This window comes from Calypte anna, chromosome 17 (genome assembly GCF_003957555.1).
Source record: "Calypte anna isolate BGI_N300 chromosome 17, bCalAnn1_v1.p, whole genome shotgun sequence".
NCBI classification, from domain to species: domain Eukaryota; kingdom Metazoa; phylum Chordata; class Aves; order Apodiformes; family Trochilidae; genus Calypte; species Calypte anna.
In genome coordinates this window covers 8,434,497-8,454,756 of record NC_044262.1, presented here as the reverse complement: position 1 = coordinate 8,454,756, position 20,260 = coordinate 8,434,497, and the positions used below count along the sequence as shown (strand labels likewise).

Here is a 20,260-nt window from a genome sequence, read left to right as displayed (position 1 = left end):
TAGTGCCTTCCTTTTCACTGAAGCAGAGTATCTTACCGTGGGGCTAGAGGTATCTAAATCATTTATCTGATCTACAGTCCCACTCCATTCTCTGCTTTTTCTTTAAAGAATAAGGCACTTCCCAAGTCTGTTTTTGTGCTGGATTACCAACTAAAATTTGGGTGTGCTATGCTGAAGCTTAAAATACTTCAGTCTTCTTTCATAGTAATCAGAAGTTCCTACAAATGGACTTTTGAAGTCCTTCACCAGATGAAATCTGGACTGACTTCCCCTTAATTTTTCTTTGTTACTTAGAATGTGTAGTAACCATCACGTGCAGTGTAAACTGTCATAGTGACCCAAAGCAAAAGATTTAGATTGTGCTTTGAGTGGACCTTGGACAAAAGGAGGGTGCAATATAATTGCATTATTACTGAGAGAGAAGGCTGGGTGAGCTGCTCTTGCTGCAATTCCTTTTACACCAGCTGCTGAGTTTACATTGTGTGGATCCTGCTTAGACATCTTCCTTAATTTAAACTTCTAAAAGGAACTCTTTGTAGAAACTGTTTTTTGGGAGCATTTCTGGCAAGCAGTGACCCATGCAAACTTAAGCCTATTTACCAGTCACACATTTGTGCAATCCTTGCAAGCTCTGCTCTGCTCCTGTCCTGCATTTCCCCTCCAGTGAGGCAATGGCAGTGTTGTGCTTTGATTATCTCCCCTGTAAATATTGGGCAGTGTTGGATCAATGAAGAGTTGGAATAAGTGACATAAACTGCCAGTATCACTGAGACTGATGTTTAATGTTCATGGACATAGTGATTGTGTGCATCTAGGTCTGTGTATGTAGCCACAAACTGACAGGTCCTGTTTTTCTTAAATTTTTCTTGGCTGCAGGAAGATATTTCTTGAAGTCAAGATGAAGAAATATCATTGTAGCTTCTCTTTGAACATGCAGGCTACACAGGAAGAAAGAAAAGAATTATTACTATGTGATTTGAGGTGGTGCAGAAATTATTGCATTTCTGTCTCCTTGTGTGGGAAGGAAGTTACATGGCTAGAACTAGAGGTGCTGTTTGTAAGTAACTGTGGGTGAGAGGGTGCATGTAGGCTGTGTCTGTTAGATCAAATCAGATGCACACTGCTTCCAGCCCTAGTTCTGATTTTTTTTCTAGTCCTTTCTCTTGTTACCAAGAAACATAAGTTTTGGATTAGGCTCTGTCTCTTTATAAGAAGAGTCTGTATTGGTCTTGATTTTCCTTTCTGTAGCCATTTGCCTGGATTGTGCCTGGAGTGCTGATGGGGGGAGAAAAGAGAAAATCAGAAAAAGCCAGGTAGGAAGCCAGCTTCTTAAATCATAGTTTGTGTTCTTCTGTTCTACACTGTTTTTATCTGTTACTCTTCTTTAGAGTGCTTTTCTTACTGGGAGGGAGGATTGTGAGTTTGGATCAAGCAGGGATCCCCCTGGATCTGACACAGACACAGGGACTGGGTCAGCAGGAAGTATTCACTTCCCTCACTTGGATCTGTTTCTAAAATGTTGATGAGCCTTCTGAGAAGATGATCTCTTGTGTCAGTATTTTTTTTTCTATTCTGACAAACACCTGTATTTGCTTACCACTGAGTGCTGTCTCAGTATTTGTTATGGGGGATATTGCTTTCTGGAGAAAAGATTTCCTGGTGTTAAAAATCTCTTTCTTTTCCCTTCTCAAGAATTGAATTGTAAGCTGGTAATCCAAAATGGAATTTTCATTTCTGTATATAAGCATACAGAAAAAGAAGTTTACTCTTGACAGTAAGAAAAATACTCAGAAAAGAAAACTTAGCTTTGGTATTTAAAACTTTTAAAATATTATTAGTATTTCTTTCCACTTTGTATCACTGAGTATTCCTTGAGTGTCAGTGATGATCAAGGATGCAAGAAGTTTCAGTTTCTACTCGGTGAGAAAGTGCTGTCCCTCCTAATTTTAGTATGGTCACAATTTTTATCTCTGTAGCTTCCATTTCCTCACTCCGAGTCCCCATTCCAGAGTTACTTTCTTTTTTCTTGTTTCTATTATTGTCGTTGTGGTTGCTGTTATTGTTGTTATTGTTATTTAAACAGATTACGTAAAGGGATAAACATCCTCATCTCCACTCCTGGTCGCCTGGTGGATCACATCAAGTCTACAGAATGCATTCATTTCCGTCACACTCAGTGGCTGATTATTGATGAAGCAGACAGGTAACCTTCCAAGTGCTTAGATACAGAAAGCAATTGTAACAATTGTCATCCTCTCTGTATCAAAATTCATCAGATTTTTAAACAACGAGGGAGGGGGTGTGTCCATGATCTTAGCCCATTTGTGCCTTGTGGCCTTACCAAGCACCAAATGTCTGGGATCAGGAAGAAATGTCCCATTTGGAGAGATTATTGTACAATTATTCATCCCAGGGATTCTCTCAGTGTCCTCTGGCATGTCTGACCTTTGCAAAAGTTGGAGATGGAACATGAAGCTGGATGAGCCAAAGATCTGATCAGCTCTAGCACTTCTCCTGTTCCTAATGGGCTTGTGTATTATTGAGACTTTCTCCTCATTCCTCTCTTATAGCACCTTTCAGTACCTCTCTGTTTCTGTAGGATCCTGGACCTGGGCTTTGAGAAGGATGTGGCTGTGATACTCAATGCTTTGAATGCTGAGAGAGCAGCACGCCAGAACGTCCTCCTCTCAGCCACCCTCACAGAAGGTAGGTTGTAGAGAGGTGGGGGGTCTTTCAACTGAAACTCAACCTGAAGCCCTTTGCAGAGGTGGAGTAGTGCCTGTTGATTCCTTTGGACTGATGACACTTGTCCTTCACAACTGGAATTTCTATCAGTGTATACACAGGGGTCTTACATATGCCTCAAACTCTGTAGCAAAGTCACCATGACTCCTACTCTCCTCATGACTTCTCTACTCTTGGTAGAGTGAAGGTTGTATTTTTTCCACATACCTAGTTAAAAAGCAGCCAAAGGCTGTCTGACTGGTCAAGACATTTTTGTACTGTCAAATAGCACAGTTGGCCAAAGTAGTTTCTTGTTATGCTTTTGGTGGAGTACACAGCAACTAAGCTGGGCTAAGTCCTGAGAAGTCTGAAGTTTGTGGAGGTGTTTTGTCAGTGTTTGAGGCATGGCTTGTTAGTTCTTTGCTCTTCACTGGAGTTGTTTTAGTTGTTTGGGTTTTTTATGTGATTATATCATCCCCTTCTGCAGCAACTCCCCAGCCTGGACCTGGTGTTTTTCAATTTCTGTGCTTTAGGAGTGACACGGCTGGCTGATATCAGTTTGAATGATCCTGTCAGAATTTCCATAGCAGATGACATCCAGAAGACACTCAAACCAGCATCACAAGCAGATCAACAAACCAGTAGCTCATCCAGCTGCATGGAGCAGGAAAACTTTGCTGTTCCTGAGAAGCTCAAACAGTATGTTGTGATGGTCCCCAGCAAACTGAGGCTTGTCACATTAGCAGCTTTTATCCTGGAGAAATGCAAGGTGAGACTGTATGCATTTATAAGACTAGGTAGCCCTTTGCCCTTTCCAACTCCTTTATCTGTTACTCTGTCAAGGATAACATGGATTAGATCCAGGGCTTTGAAATGCATCTGTTGTACAGAGAGACACAGGAAACTGAGATGCTGTTGTGTCTTTCATGCTGGCAGTGAGATACCTGTGCAGTGTCTACTCATACTTCTTTTGTGGGCTCAGTATTTGGTGTCAAACTCCTAACCCTCTCCTGGTGGTGGAAGCCACCCAGATCCTACAGTGATCAGGGAATTGGGAGAGGCCTGTGGAAATGGTCATGTGCAATTTTCTTGTTTTTCTTGCAGTTTGAAAAAAACCACAAGATGATCATCTTTTTCTCCAGCTGTGAACAAGTGGAATTCTACTATGTGCTTCTTCTAAAGGTCCTTGCAGGAGGGGTAGAGTCAGAACAACCTGGATGTTCATCTGGCTCCTCTGCTCACTTACAATTTCTCCGGCTGCACGGCAACATGGAACAGGAAGTAAGCATTCTCAAAATGTCAGGACACACAATTTTGTTCCTTATTACTTATGATTTATTATGTAGTTATTCTGGGGAGGAGGGCAGAAAGGAGGACAGAGAGTCATTTCACCTCTAGGGGCCTCACTCTTCCATCTGCTAATGAGAAAAAGAATATTGTCCCACTTCTGGAAAGTACCTTGATAGATATAGCTGAACAAACACAGCTGAAGAGGCAAGAGATGTTATTTCAGCAGATTGAGGCAACTGTTCTGTATTCCCTGTGGGTGTACTTAAAGCATTTATGTATCTGTGGTTCTCTCTCATGCAGTCAAGACAGTTTTAATGCCAAAGGAAGACCTCATCCAAGCCCTAAAACATTAATACCCACTAATTTGCCCCCTTTAGATGAGGATGGATCAAGTTTGGCTTTGGTTTTGAAGAATACTGTACTGATAGACTGCTCTTTTCCCTTGGATGGAGTGATGTAACACTAATTACCCCAAAATAACTATAAGTTTTATCTGGATAGGCCTGGGTGAGTTTGAAGCTTGCTACAGAGAGCTAAGAGGCCAGGGAAAGAATGTCAAATGAATTGTCACTGCAACATTTCTCTCAATACCTGAGAGGCCCCCCTTAAAGTTTAGCCTCTGATCCTGCCCCGTGATGGAGAGAGTTACTGCTCTACTCTGAGTTGCACAGCAGAGATGGTAAATGAATAGAGCTCTCCTGATGAAGCAAGAGGTGAAGAGCCATTGTTTTTTTTGTTTTTTTGTTTTTTTTTTTTACTCATTCCCATCCTGTGGAGACCAGAAACATGTGCTTTGCTGTCCCTGCAGTCTGGCCTTTCCTCAACCTGCCTGCCTGAGCAAGTGAGCAGGCTTGGTCTGGCCCAACTCTACCCTGACCAGCTGTTAAGCCAACAGAACACCACTAAGTAGCTGGCACCAGGGGAAGGGTTTTGCCTTTTTAGTACCCAGTGTGTAATTAGTGCTTGATGTCTTCAAATTGAGAGCATTAATGGAGCTAAATTGTGGATCCCATATGGTACTGCTGAGCACGGCTGCTGTCATTGTCAACAAGATACAGCGTGCTCTCTTCTTTAATTTTTGTCAGCAGAGGGTTCAGTGTGTCAGCAAGGCCCAAGTTTTCCCTTCTTTCCTAGAACAGCACCTCTAGCTGGGAGTCAGGTGCATAAGGCTTCTTCTGTACCATCAACATAACAGGACAGTCACTTAATTCGTAGCTAGAACTAGGGTTGAAACATGGGAACAAGGATATCTTGGAGGGCAGAAGCAAAAGAGATAGGAAGGAAAGGGGCATGGTGTTTCTGTGGCCAGAAGCAGCCTGGGCTCTGAAAAGGAAAAGAGTCAGGAAAAGGGATCAAATCAAAAGTGTGTGAGATGGTTTCCCATAGCTGGGGAGAGGGAGCATGGGTGGAGAGGTGGTGCTGGCAAGCAAAGACCAAATGCTATTGAGGCTTTCAGTTGCTGGTGCTCAGAGACTGCCTTGTGTGACAGCACATACTGTGTGGTGTGATGTGATGTGTGTTAGAGAATCAGTTTCTTTTGCTTCTGTCAAAATAAATGCACCCCAAAGCAGTTAGTTAAACCGAGGTGTGCTTAGGAAGGTTTTGGGACTGATAGAACAGGAGGCTCTTGAAAGTTAGTGAGGAGCCATACTGTCAGGTTCCTGCAGTTCTGGAGCTCAAAGACTGAGAAAGGGACAATTTGGGGCAACCCAGCCAGGGAGCCTGCGCTTGTGTTGAAAGTGGGAGCTGCAGGAATTCATCTGGTGCAGAGCAGCCATGAGGACAAGGCTGGGGAGCATCTGGCTCTGACACTCGTGGAAAGGAGCAGCCTCCATCCCAGTATCAGCAGCCCCTTTGGCCCTTGTCACTGTGAGGCCTTTCCTTGTGGGAAGGCTGTGGGAGGGTGTCCAGGAGATCTGTGGCAGCTGCATGAAGGGCCTAGGAGTCCTGCCTCCTTGACCCTTTGGGCAGGGGTTTGTGGCCAAGGTCTCGTTCCTCCTGCCCTATTCAACTTATCCCCCCAGCATTTCAGGTGAGCATCTCTGCAGCTGAGCATCCCTGATACTTAATAATTACACCCTCAGTCCAGTGCCAGTCTGCATGCCCAACTGGGCACGTGATGAGGCTGATCTCCTGTGATGTGGCTGTATCACTGTGTCAACAAAATGGGCTTATCCTCCCATCCTGTGGCTGGACAGACAGCAGTTAAGATGCCCAGCTCTATCTTGCATTGAAAAGCCTGTGTTGCCCATAACTTATGCCAGTGCTTCTGTTGCTGCCACCAAATCTTTTGTGGATCCCCTCTCCATGTAAAACAGTTCTTGCTTTTGGACATCCACAGGCCATGCTTCTCTGCAAACCATGGAGGTGTTGGCTGCTTTGAGTTCACCAAATGCCTTGAGGCCTTTACTGGCTTCCTACCTGGGACCATACCTGCATGCCATAGATTTTTTTTAGGGTTTTTTTTTTTTTTTCAATTAAACAGGGAAGGCTGACTGGAACTTGTGAAGTCAGTTCCTTTGTTTTTGAAGCTGTGCTTGGTATAGTGAACTGAGGTATAGTTGTAATGTTATCTAATTTGCTTTATGTTTTATTGTAATGTTCATAAGCACTATCTTTGCTTTTCTGTTTCGATCCTCTAGGAAAGAACAGAGGTCTTCCAGGAGTTCCTAAAATCCAAGACTGGCATCTTGCTTTGCACTGTAAGTAGCTTGGAGTCCCTTTGCAGCTCCACACTAATGGGCCTGTCTGGTATCTAATGGTAGAGCACAGGATTTGGCACTGAGCTCTAATTCCAGCTCGCTGTCTGACCTTGAGGAAAGTCATCTCCTTCATCTGCATCTCACGTGCTAAATAAGGACTGGTGCCCTGTTTGCAAACCATTACATGGTCTTGTGCTGTGAGGTACTATATACAGAAAAAGTGAATGTCTTATACCAGAGGCTTCTTGGTATTTTGCATGGTCTTATGTCTGGAAAAAATCTGTTCATTTGAAGCTGGAACTTTGCCCTCTACGTGCAGTCAGTAGAATGCAATCCTGATTTGTACTGTGCCCCATAATTGCCAGGTAAATGGGATGTAGTGAGATATTTCCCACTTTAATACTTGCCCCAAGGTTAAAAAGTAAAACCTGCAAGGATGGAAAGGAAGCCCAACCAGAGAGTGATGTCATTAGAAATGCACATGCTCTGCTGCTCTCCATGCTTTGCCCTTCAAGCTTCCTTCAAGGGTGCTGAGGGAGAAATTCTTGTCCTCTACTGAAGTTTGCTGGCACCCTTGTGTTGTGGTGGCACCTTCCTCTTCTCGTTCCTGACCTGTCAGTGCCACAGCTAGCTGGCTGCAGTGGTGCAGAAGGCTGCACGATTTGCTCTCTAATAGTGGCAGCTGTTGATCTGAAAATGTGTGAATCTTGGCGATTTCTGCCCACTGCAAACTTGTAAATTACAGCGATCGGGAGTAATTAGAGCTGAGAAACCCTCTCCAGCTCTGAAATTACTCCTCTTCTTGCAGCACATTATTCTTAAAGGAAACTAGTTGCAATTTTTTCAGAGTGGGGGCTGAATTTCATCTCATTTTTACACCTGCAGTTCAAGCTAGGCCTGCCATGTGTGTAGGAGTGTTTGATTTAGTGTTGTCAAATTAAGTATTGTATCAGCTGTAAAACTGTACTTGTTACTTGTTAGTGTTGGTCCTGCTTGTGTGAGGTGTGCAGCCTTTCAGTGATTTGATCAAGGTCAAATTGCATCTTTGCAAGGCATAAGTGTGATTATAACTTGGTTTCCCTGTATATGATGGTAATACCTTAGTGCTTTGACGAGGGAGGATAGAAAATCTTAAATCATTCAGTGGTGGAGGTTAAGTGTCTTGAAGATAAAAAGTATTTGGTAAATTCTAAATAATAAGTAGCTGAACTTTGTTGTCCTTCATGCACATGCTGTCTGTAACTGAGAAATTTCAGGGACATATCTTGCTACTGGAATTTCAATTTCATGTAGTTGGAAAGACAGTGGATGCTCAATTTTAGACAAAGAAAACACAGTCATTGCAATCACTGGGTTGTCAGCTCCTCAGTGAGACCATTCAAAGGGGAAATGCAGCCTGTGGCAGAAAAATCTGCTGGGAATTGCAAAGCTGTTGACACGGCAGGAAGAAGAACAGTTTTGGTAAAGAAATCCCAGTGGATGGGATCCCCCTCTTGAGAGGCTGTAGATATGGTTCAATTTCCTGCCATGCCACAGAGTCTGTACAAGTGGATGTGGGATTGTGGTGACAGGGCAAGTGAGCCACATGTCAGCTGAGCAGTGATAGTTGTGTGTTTGCTCCTGACCTGTCATAAATGGGAGGTAATGTGGATTAACCTAGATTGCCATGAAGAGGGTAGTGTAAGGTAAGGTATTTATTGTAACCCTCCTTGGTTTCAGTCTAAGCTACTTTGCATTTACTCAAGGCAGGGATGCAGGTCCTGACAGTTCCAGTCACCATGGCTCAGCTGGCACGCGGTTAGCACGTTAAGCACAGTAAGTTGTGTGTCTGAGTCCAAAATCTCTCTGTGCTTCAGCTCCCCATCTGTAAAATGGGGAGAGTAGCACTGTTCTATCTTACAGAGATGTTGGGAGGACAAATGCATTGAAACCAGGAGGTGGCCTGTTACCACAGTAATGGGGACCATATGGACACCTTAATATAGAGATACACTTTGCACTAGTCCCACATTACAGGTGCCTTCCCAACGCAGATGTCCAAAGGGCAGCCAGGCACTGTGGCCACCTCCTGCCTCTGAGGGCATTGCTTTTTCCAACAATTGCTTTTTCATATCAGCAAAAATGCTTTGCAGGAAGATGGTTCCCTTCGTTTCGCTGCAAAAACGCCGATTGCGCTCACAGAGTTTTGAAACCTGGCTCACAAAAGAGCAGCACAAATAATGTTGCTGTCCTTCCCTCGTCCCTTATGCCATGTTCTCCACCCATCTTTCCGCTCTAGTAAGCAATGGGACCTGCTGTTCCTTTTATTAATTTGCTCTATGTCATATGTATATTAATATATTCCATGAAATATTTTTGCCAGGCAATATAAGCTGGCAGACAAGAAAATAAAGAAGGGCCCTTGCACCTCAGAGGGTCTCATTCAGCTTTATTTCTCTCTCCTTCACTGAAGTTCTTTGCACCTTCCTTTGGGATGTGCCTTTTAAACAAGTTCATCTCTTCCAGGGAGGGAGGAAAGATCATTTGGAGATTGTTTGCTGTTTACTCAGTCACGCTAACTCATCTTGCCAGTTTTCTGGCGGCCCCAGCCAAGAGCTTTCTCCTCTGACAGCTTCTGTGCTCTCTCCTTCCTCCTCTGATTACGCAGCCCAATCTGTCACCCTGCCGACGGGGGTCTCCACCCTGCTGATGGCTTTCCACACCCGGCAGTAATGACTTTTGGCAGCCCGGGAAGGCGCGAGAGCTTCTTCCCCAGCTTGGAGAGAGCCGCTCGGCCCTCTCTGCCTGTTAGCTAAAGCACTTTGTGAGGTTCTTTGGTAAATAAATGAGTCATTTTAATCCAACTGACAGCCTGGCACCTGAGCAAGCTGCCTTCCATCTGTACTTCTAGGCCTCATGTAGGCAGCCAATTGTCAAGCTCAGGGCCTTCAAGACCTCACCATTGAGTGTCTTTCAAAAGCAACTTTAGCAATTTCCTTTGCCCTAATTAGATGGTGAGTGGGACTGAGGAAACTGAGGCCCTTGCAAAATTTTTTGTGGCTGTGCTGGTTCTGATCTTCTGCAGCCACGTGCCTCACTTACAGTGTGGTCTTGTCACCCTCTCTTCCCTTACAGCCACCCCTCTGTACCCCCACCCACAGGCACAGTCTGGTGACATGGATGTCAGCGTTTCTGGAAGCCTTCGGGTGGGTGATATTTTGATATTGTGCCATTTGGTGACCTGCAGTTGGGATCAGGGCAGGAACATGGTTAAGGCTTCAGGTTATTGTGTTTCCTTGGTGTCTGGGTTGTCTTTAAAATGGCTTTGGTGTTGATTATGTGTCCTTACCCCTGTGAGATGGTCATTTAATTCTGTCATCTATTGCCCATTGAAAGGAATCAGCAGGGACCTGCTGAGGTGTCACATTCTTGGTTTCCCTGTTGGTAAGGAGTGGTGGTGTGAGGTCAGGCATGGAAAGGGGAATGCTGTCTGGGGCAGTGGGAGAGGAGGGAAGTAGTACACTGAAGTCTGTTGTGTTTCCTGAAAGAGCACTGGCAGCAGGTAGGTGCTTCTGTCTGGAATAAATGTAGTGCTAGTGAAACTGGATAATCATTGCTTCAGCTGTATTCTCTTTCCTGGTAAGGTGACCCAGAAGTATTTTTCTAAAGATCTGAGAAGCAGGAAGCTCATGGGCTCCACCAGCAGAGGATAGCAAATCAACTAAAAGTTTTTATCCTAATTCTACCTTGCTTCTGTCTATCAGGGTTTTTGAGGAAACGGAGCTGTAAGAAGCTCAGGTGGACTGGTACTGAGGAATCTTTGAGAGTTTGCAAAACACTCCAATTACCAGTAAATCCCAAGACACTTCTGAAAGAAAGCAGAGTTAAACCTTGGGAGAATAGCTGCTGATATGTGTCAGTAACAGCTGAATGGAGTTGGGGGCATTGTGAAAGCAACAGTGAATACAAGGCTGATGATGGGAGAGAGCCTCCTCCTAAAGTGTTATCCCTGGCTATTTATTAGGCTTTTGGTTAACCTCTTCAATTTCCCTGTTGTTTTGGCAAATGCACATGAGAATAATACTGTCTGAGCAGTAGATTCCCAGCCAGAGGTGGTGAGAAAAGATGTCTTAGAAGAGGAAGGAAAGAATCCTGATGGGTAAGAGGGATGGTCCCTGCCCTGCTGGCTGCTTCTCCTCCCTGTGTTGGAGATACCAACTCCTGACCACGGGGACACCTTGGCTGTCTGTTTATTTTGGGTAAACTGACTCTGTCCCAAGGGTCAGAGCCCTCTCATCAAACACAGCCTTTCCTAGACACGGGGTGGGAGACAGAGCACAGTGTAGGAAAAGACCAAAGACTTGTCAGTGTGTAACAGAGCCAGCCAGATCGGAATCAGACATCAGCACTGCTGTCTGATCCTGCTGTAGAGTTTATCATCTTGTTATCCTGGTAACTGCTGTACACGTTCCCCAACTTCTCTTGATTTATTTTCTCCATCCTCCTTTAAATGGCTTTTTGTACATCTGTTCATCCTGACTCTGGGAACGAGTCGTTTCTTAATGAGCGTGTTGGAGCGAAAGTGTCGATGATTTCCGAGTGGGCTCTGTGGAAAGTGACTCCTCTTGTACTGCACTTGGAGCCACAAAGCAGCCTGGCTTGTGCTTGTGGGAAGGCCTTTGCTGCCAAAACATCAGCTTCCCAGCCTTTAACGTGTGTGGGAGTTGCATGAAAACACTTCGGTGGGTGGCTGACACATTTTTAGTACATTAAGCTCCTGCTTACATTCTTAATATATTCTATTTTGCAACTAGCTAAAAGATACATGTGTTCCAAAACATTTCCTAACAGAGTTAAATCTGCACACCTGCTCTGCTATTGCGCCTGGTGAATGTAAAATCCAAGGAGTATGTGAGGACATTGCTAATGAACAGAAAATCAAGAAGGGAGGTTGAAACGTGTTTGCACACTCTCTTCATTTTGAACAGTATTTAAACTCTTTTCTCTTTGAAAGGGTTTGTGTTGGAGCTGTACTGGCTGTTGATAACTACAGGGTCTCATTCAAGTCCTTCTCCAAGTTGTTGGGTTTTCTCACCACCTGGCACATCAAATAACACCCCTGACAGCAGCTCCAGACTCTTTTTTTTTTGGGGGACTGAGTTTTCTTTCTCCAAACCAAAGCCAGACTGATGAAAATCCAAGGGATAAATAAGTCCCCTCTCCTCAGGCTGTGCTCTGGCTTCCTGCAGATTCTGCTAAATTGTTTGCTGGCCTTTCATCTTTGGACCAGGTGACCTGCAAGTTTTCTGCTCCTCAGCTTCAGGCCATCACCTAGCAAACAACTAATTATTTGTAGGTGGAGATCAGTGCATTTGGGCATTCCATTCAAGGCCTGCCAACTTTGACCGTTTGCTTTCTGGCCATTTTCCTTTTCATCATAAGCAGCGTGGTTTTGGTCCTTAAGCTTGCTGTGGACAAAGGTGTCCTCAGAAATAGTGTTATCTTCCAGAGATCAAATTTTGCCTCTCTCAGGGTTTGGGTAGCTGTGAGATCTGTTTTCATCAGTGAAACCAACTGAAGTGCTAAAGGCATCACTGCCATTAAGACTGTTGATTTTCTCATAAACAATGTAAAGGGACTGCAGCAGCTGCTGTAATTCAGCACCACTCTCCTGAAATAGATGGATTTATATCCTCCAGGTTTGGGGCCACAGTAGTGGATCATTTTTTATTGTGTTAATCTGTTAACAATATTCTTTGCATTTTAAACCCTCAGAATTACTATTATTGACCTTTGGTCTGTCTCTTTCCCAAGCTAGGCACAGAATTCCTACTTGCATAGCTAGCTGGGTCCTGCAATAATTGGCAGCCCAGAAGAATTCTTACTTTGCTAATATGTTCAAAGCATTTTTACTAAAGTAATTCCTTACTATTTTTAAAGGATGTTGCTGCACGTGGACTAGACCTGCCTCAGGTTACCTGGATTTTGCAGGTAGGTTCTCTTTAAAGCTGTGTACATACACATGAAGTGCAGTCCTGCTCAGATGAAGTCTCTCTCCACTCCAGACCCTCTTTCTGCAGTTTGCTGCTGGTCTTTGTGCTGATGCCTACAGGTGTGGGAGACCCTTGTGTTCCTCACTGCAGGACCAGGACTCAAGGCTTTGCATTATGGTCATATCTTTGGTTTTGACAGCCTGTTTTCGTCTTCAATAGCTCCAGTCCTATCAGCTGTGTGTTAATATTCCACTGGCTGGGAGGAAGCACTCTCCATTCTCCCTCTCAGGAAGCCAAATCTTATGCAGTATTGGCCACCTCAGTTGCAGCTTCATGAGGAGTTTTAAGTGCAATCCTAATGGTAAACACTGAGTACCCCAATAGTGTCTGTGCAGTGACCTCAGTGTTTCAGCTGAGGCTTTGCTCTGTTAGGGCTGGGTAGCTCTAAGCATTCAGCTTGCAGCAGAACTGCATAGTTCAGATTTTCCCTGAAAAAAAACACAACCCAAGAAAACCAAATAAAACCCTAACACTGCTGCATTGCTGTTGACAGAAATATTGTCTTTGGAAAGAAAAAAAAAAATGGAGAGAGATGGACTGAATCTTAAAAATAGCAGCCTGTCATTTCTAAGAGGAAACTCAGAGAATGAAGCAGATTTCATTTTTATAAAAGATTTATAATTAAAAAAAAGGTTAGTTGAATTGAGGAAAACCTGATCCAGGGATTCTGGTGTATCAAGTTACAACTGGGTAAAAAAAACAGGGCACAGAGCCTCAACAGAGCTTTTTAATTTTTACCTCATCTCTTCAGGTACCAAATTTGATTTTAATTTTGTGTTTTTAAAAAAGAAATACTTTGTAGCAGCCAGCTAGTTGGAGAAGGCTGAGGAAGTGAAGCCTTTAATTCCCAGATCTGTATATTAATATAATTTAACCAAAGATATAGTTGCCAGTGTTAGAACGCAGTGCAAATTACCTAAAGCCCTGGGAGACTTCTGTGTGTCCAGAAGGCGAAATCTCAGCTGTCCTGAGAGCTGTGTCCAAGAGCAAGGACCTGCAGGGAGCAATTAGATTGCTCACAGCATCTTACTCACACCTCTAGCCAGTAGAAACTTTGCCAGAGGGCACAGGTATAAACACTAGAGTGGGCTTTGGTTGTTGGGTTTTTTCCAGTTAAACTGCTGAGGGCTCATTTCTGAGCAGTATCTCTGTGCATGTTCATTTTTTCCAGGAAAGAGTGGAGAGGGGGCAAGAAGAGGAGGAGGTTAGAGGGAGGGAAATATGTCACCCTTTATCAGATCTTGCAAATGGCTGGGCAGTTTTGATTCCCAGTAAAGTAAACGAGAGGCACCACTATATTAGTGTGGCTTTATGCAGCATGGTGCCTAGATGTGGAGACAATTGCTACCTCAATCACTCACTGCAGAAAGGACTTACTCCCCTCTTTTAGGTTGCTTCTAACCAGTAACCAGCTGTGACTTGCTTTAATTAAAGTAATTTAACTTGACTCCAGATTTGAATCCATTGTCTTTTGTTGTAAGGCTTTTTTCCCAGAATCAAAGCAGGCATCATCCTGTATGTGTGGTCAGGGAGGCTGTTTGGTTTGAGGTCTTTGTGAGATGATTGTGTTGGGTTTTTTAAGGGAAGCAAACAGGTTCCTGACGTGCCTGTATAGAAACAAAAATGTAAAAGGTAAAAAGAGACACTGAGATGGGAAAACCATCCTGTTATCTGAAAGTTGGCCAATGTGTCACATTCACATGTCAAAAAACTGCTGGTGCTGAGGGAGCTGAGTGATGGTTACAGGGCTGAGCCCGATGCGCTCTTGATAAACTGGCCAATTCCAGGGGAGGTGCAGCCTGTGGGGTTTTTCTGAGCTCCCTTTTGTTTCAGCTGAGCAGGCTGAGTGTCTCGTTTATAATTACCATGCTGTGTTCTGTTAATTCCTCCTCTCTCTTCTCGTGTCCCCTCTCTGAAGTACAACGCTCCGGCTTCACCTGCGGAATACATCCACCGGATCGGGAGGACGGCTCGCATTGGCTGTCACGGGAGCAGCCTGCTTGTCCTGGCACCTTCAGAGGCAGAATATGTCAGCTTGCTGGCTTCTCACAAGATGAAGTGAGTCAGAAACGTGAACAAAAGTTTCAGTTCATCCTTGCTAATTAACCTTCCGTGGCACTTTCAGCGGGACTGCGGCTCGCACAGGTTTTAATAAGAATTTATTAATTCTTGTGATCCACGACCTGGCCCCAGACTAGCAAAAGGAGGAAAATAAATGTGTGTGAAAATCAGCAGCCTTGACAGATTGTGCCTGAGTGAGTGTGTGGTGATGAGGGGAGCAGAGAGGAGAGGGTAGTTGGAGATCCTTTGCAGTCCGTTGTTATTTCTCTGGCCCCGGGTTCAAGTCGTGGCAATGTGGAGATCACAAGTCAAATGAGCCTGTCAAATGCTAGCTGGCCATCTGCCTGCCCTGCACCATATTGTCAGAGATTGTGCTTCCTCTTCAGGAGAGATCCAGTGGAGAAATAGCTAGGGAGCTGTGGGTCATACCTGGCAGGTAATTGGCCAAGATGTGTAAGTGGCTTGTGACAAGAACAGTTGAAGCTTTTGCATGTGTCGAGTGCCCAGTATGGTCCTGGAAGGCAGTAAGTACCAGGGAGGAGGGACTCTGCAGACCAAAAGTGTGGTGGGCATCCAAGCTACCTGAGAAAGTTTCTCATCCAGCAGCAGGGAGGTGGCAGGGAGAGCAGGCCAGGCTGGGGAAGGACCAGCCCAGTGTGTAGTCAGCTACATGATGGCCAACACATGATGAGATTTTAGCTGAGCTCTGTTTGCACAATGGTGCTTTTGTGGGGGAAAAAAACAACTAATTTGCATCTCAGCATTGAGGTCTCAGTATATATGCTTGGCATACCAGCTCTCAAGCCTCTTCAGTCAGCTGGATATCAGTGTGACTCCCCTTGCTCCCTGCACTGCTGTCTCTCAGCATTTCAAAACAGCAGCTGATTGTGGAGTCCCTTCAGTGTTTCGCTGGTAGTGATGGAGCTCTGTAAGCTCCTGCACAAATTAGTTTGCTTTTATTTCTTGTGTTTGTGTCGGTTTGAGCTACTTGGAGTCAAATTTGGTTTTGCATCCTTGAAACAAACAAATGTTGGCAGTAAATACAGGCTTATTCTAGGCTGTGAGCCATTTAGTGGTCTAACAAAGAGCCATCCATCATCCTAGGTAACTATCTATTAAGCAGACACCAGCAAGACATGGAGGACTAAGCTGACAGGGTTTTTTTTTCATGTAACAAACAGCACTGACATTTAAAGGTGAAATCCCACATAATTGTGAATTTTTAACTCCAAGTGGAAAGTTCTATTTTTCTATTTTATAGTATTTTGGAAGAGGTGGAGGAAGGAGAGGGAAATTTCCCTCTTTTTTTTTTTTCTTAAAATGTTAATGCTTCGTAACCAGTTTTGTTTTTTAAAAGAAAGTTGAAGGAGCAATGTCCCTCATGCTGGTGATTATATCTGCTAGGGAAACCTGGTGTTGAGTGACCCCTGCTCTCCAGCAATCTGTAGAAGACTGAATGAGCAGAGTGAGGTTTATGTGAGTATTGTTGTTGGGTTGTTTTTTTTTTCTCCACTTCTCAAATCAGTACAGCCAAACAACTCTGGGGTTCATCCTTTCTTGTTTGCTTTATGTTCTTCACAAAATATGCTGCCCCACAGATAAGGGACTTGCCAAAAAAACCAAAAACAAGTGTGTAATTTACCTTCCTTGGCCCCCATCTTCAGATGGATCAAAGCAGTGTCTAATTGGCAGGGATGGGTGAGTTGGTCTGTTTGCAGTCAGGTGTCCTCTGCTCTTCCTGCATTGTAGCACATGATGTGAGAAGGGGCAACGGGATAGAAAAGAGAGCTGATGAATTGCAGAGGAGATGCAGGAAGGCAGCTTGGAGCTAAAGGCAGCAAGTGCCATCAGCACAAATTGCTGTTACCCTTCATAAACAGAGCATTATGGTGATAATCCTGACAATTTAATTCAGTGTGAGGGCGAGAGGCAGCATGTGTTGGACTGTCAGTGAGCCTCCTAAGCACTGATAATTTTTGTTTCTTTATCCCAAGTCTTTGTAGCTTTTGACTTGGGCTGCACAAGTTACCAGAGTTTGCATTTTTTTTTAATTCTTTGCTTAATTTTTAAATCCCTCAGGTTTTTGTTTGGTTTTTCTTTTGTTGTTGTGGGTGAGTGTGTGTTGTGAATTTTTTTATTTGGTTTTGTTGGTTTGTTTTTTTTTTCTTTTTTAAATGGGATTCCCGCTGGGTTTATTGAAATGTAAATACTTCATAAAATATGTATTTCTAAGAAGACAAAGCATGTGATGGGTCCCCACAGCCTTCAGCTGGTGTAAGTGAGCAGTGCCATGCTGATTTATGGTAGATGAGGATCTAACCCAGAGGTGTTGTGTTTGCTTTTTTTTTTTTTTTTTAAGCCCCTCCACCCACCCCAGCATGCATGGGAATAAGTCCAGGAATGTTGAGGCTTGGAAGTAATGAGAGCAGACGTGGCTTTGTTCCTGGATGAAAATTCACTTTGGAATTAGGGATGACTGCCTTTGAAATTGGAAATCGCTTGCAATTAATTTTCACTGGTACCTGAAGCCTCTTCCTTGGCTTCCACTGTGGTAAAGCAGCATTAGCCTTTGCCAAAACCATCTCACTTTGGCTCTGCTGAGATCAGGAATTCCCATTGGGGCTGAAGCAGGCTGCTTCTCTGCAACTTTATTTCTCTTTTCGTGTGGCTTGAAGTTGTGGTTCCTCTACTTAACTGTAAAGGTGTGTGTGCACCCATACTCTTGTTTTCTGTACATTCCTCTTACCTTTTTTTTGTTTTTTTAAAGAGTGCATTTAAAAAAAAAGAAAAAAAACAACAACTCCAAAATGTTCTATCTCAGTTCTAAGTGTGACTAACAGATTTTCCTTCAAAGGGAGGAAGCAAGCAGCAGAAAAAACCTCAGTGAGATTTACTTTTTTTCCTCCCCCCCCCCTTACATCTCTCTTAATTTCTTCACCTGCAGTCTCACAGTGCCTGCCTCGACAGCTATCAGATAATTTCTTTATCTCCTAACGGCGCCCTCACTAATTTATAAAGGAAAAGGCATCACCGTGAAGGCACGAGTCATTTCTCTGCCTGCCTCCCTCTCCCCTGCTCCCCTCACACGCTGCTCCCTGCTGTGAACCAGGCTCAGGAGCTGTTAGGCTGTGAGCTGGCAGGGTTCCAGGAGGGGAGGCTGTGGGGGGGACACATCTCAGACAAATCAATGTCAGAGGTTTGACGTTTTCATTCAGAGCCCTGTCAAAGCAACCTTTGGGGTTGTTGGGGGGGGAGTTGGTGGGGTAAGAGATGCTTTTCTCTTGCTTAAGTGATTGCCATTTATGTTTTAATTTACTGTTCTACTTTTCAAAAACAAACAGAGAAACCCTCGGTTGTCTTTTTATGCTTCATTTCCCTCTCTCCCCCCATCCCTCCCCTGCCTTTCGCCGCATCCTCTGCGGAGGAATCTGCTGCTTGGGGACTCCCAGCTGCACAGCAGTGGGGCTTGTCTCCCATATAGGTTATCATATGGCCTGCACCTTCCAGGTCAGGTGGACATTTCTCTGGACCACCTCTTTTATTACACTTATGGGCTGGCCATGACTGAAAAAGCAGATGGCAAAAGTAAAAATATTCATCCCTTTCCCTGGGAAGAACAGGATCTGGGGAACAGATCACAGTGTCCTGTTATGCAGAGTATGGCAACAATTCATCTGTTCTCCTGGCCATGTGTTTAGACATCTCTGAGTGAAGAGAAAGGGATATGGTATTTTTTTCTATACTTTACAAATTGAAGAAAATTAGTGATGTTTCCTTTCAGAAACCACATACATCTTTCTGGCCATTTGAGACTCAGGACAGTGAGAACTGTTGGGCCCCCAAGGTTTCTCTCTTCCTTAGACTGGTGTACCCCCAAATGAACTCCTTGGCTTCCATGCAGTATTTATGATTTATTCTGGTACAAAAAGGAAACAAATCATTTTTCTAGAGATGACCGTTGTGCATTGCTGAAAATTAGGGGTCAGAAACTTCAGATTTTATCACCTGAGTAATTCCCTTGGAAATGGGACCCAGTTTGGATGCAGCAGTAATATTAATGGCCTGGAGCTGCACAGCTGTTCCTATATTGTGTCACCTGGTGTGCCTGTGCCCCACAAGACAGTATTAAAAAGGATGAAGAATTCCTGGTCTCCTGTAAATGCACTTCTAAGTAGGACCACTCACTTGGAAATGAAGCAGGTTTGTAAGCATTTCCAGTATCTGGGCCATAACAGTCCCCAGCAGTGTCTTGCAAGAAGGACTGGGGAATAAATCATCTGGTTGAATCTACAGGAGGAATGTGAGGTGACAGAATGAAAATAAATGCCCAGTGTGAAGCCTGGCTAGGACAGCTGACTGAGTCCCTGTATTAAAAAAAAAATATGCTGTGGGTTCCCTAATGGGCTGGGCTTTGGCTTTACATTTCATAGGAGAGGGAAGGTGAGTGCTCAGAATGGGGAAGGAAATGAAACCGTGTATTTGGTGTCAGAGGTAGCTTTTGAAGCTGTAAATAAATTGGAAAGTGAGTGTGTCCATCACTGTGTCTCTGAGCTTTGACCCAAGCCACGTAGCAAGAAGTTGGATTGATGGAAGGTCTTGTGGGAAGGAGCAATGGTGTAACCAGAGAGAAGGAAGTTGCAGGAGAATTGGCTTGATAACAAAAGTTCCTTGGGATGCTGTTGTCTCCCTCACTAGGAGAGGAAGGAGCTGTCTTTACACAGCTTTAGTTTTGGCTCTTTAAGTTTGGGGAGCACAGTCAATAACGTGGGTAGAAAAAAATGTATGTAAGCATCAAAGCAGTTTGTTCCTTTGAGTGAGGGTTGAGCAATGTCTTTGATTCCAGAGAATCTGGAAGTTAAACTGGAGAGTAGACAAGATGTAGGAGAAGTAGTAAAGTAAGTGGAGCACATCTTTCCAGCCTCTGTATGATGCAGTCAGTCTCTTGCTCACACTTGCACGAGCAGCCAAATCCAGATACCTTCTGCTGCCTGCCCATGGCATTACTGTGCAATAAAATGTTTGACACTCTGTGGGGTCAAAATGGAGTTTACAGATCCTGTGTATAATATAAAGCAATCCTACAAGAAGCATTAAGCTGATGAGCTGTTTAAAACTCTGGTTTGAGTTTCTTTTCGTGGAAAATATAACCAAGTGGTTCCCAATGGTCTTGATGCTTCTCAGTGCAAGGGAAGAAAATTTATGAAAACAATATTAACACAATTAAAGGCTTAAATTTTTACTTAGCAGAGTACTCTAATTTTTACTCTAGCAGAGAACCAGGAAGTCTCAGTGAACTGAAAGTCCACCCTGAGTTCTCTTGATGCTGTGTTAGAATTGGTGTGTTGGTGACTTGTGTGACAAGCTGATAGGCAGAACAGTGTGTCTGGTCCAGTGAGAGCTCTGTTTCAGCTGGGGTTGAGATTTTACTGTTGTTAAACTTTTACTAATGTT

At 44.0% G+C, this 20,260-nt stretch overlaps 1 protein-coding gene across 4 annotated transcripts in view; it reads left to right on the top strand.

The window, feature by feature from the left end:
* The window catches only part of DDX31 (DEAD-box helicase 31), a 47,740-nt gene that overhangs the window by 6,696 nt on the left and 20,784 nt on the right, over positions 1-20,260 (top strand). For 3 of the 4 annotated variants that reach the window (XM_030461146.1, XM_030461147.1, XM_030461148.1), the window contains exons 9-16: positions 1,249-1,313; positions 2,084-2,203; positions 2,600-2,706; positions 3,258-3,493; positions 3,829-4,005; positions 6,657-6,716; positions 12,636-12,686; positions 14,667-14,806. In XM_030461146.1, coding sequence (XP_030317006.1) covers positions 1,249-1,313; positions 2,084-2,203; positions 2,600-2,706; positions 3,258-3,493; positions 3,829-4,005; positions 6,657-6,716; positions 12,636-12,686; positions 14,667-14,806 — 956 coding nt within the window. The remainder of the gene's footprint in view (positions 1-1,248; positions 1,314-2,083; positions 2,204-2,599; positions 2,707-3,257; positions 3,494-3,828; positions 4,006-6,656; positions 6,717-12,635; positions 12,687-14,666; positions 14,807-20,260) is intronic. The other variant, XM_030461149.1, reaches the window with a different exon arrangement.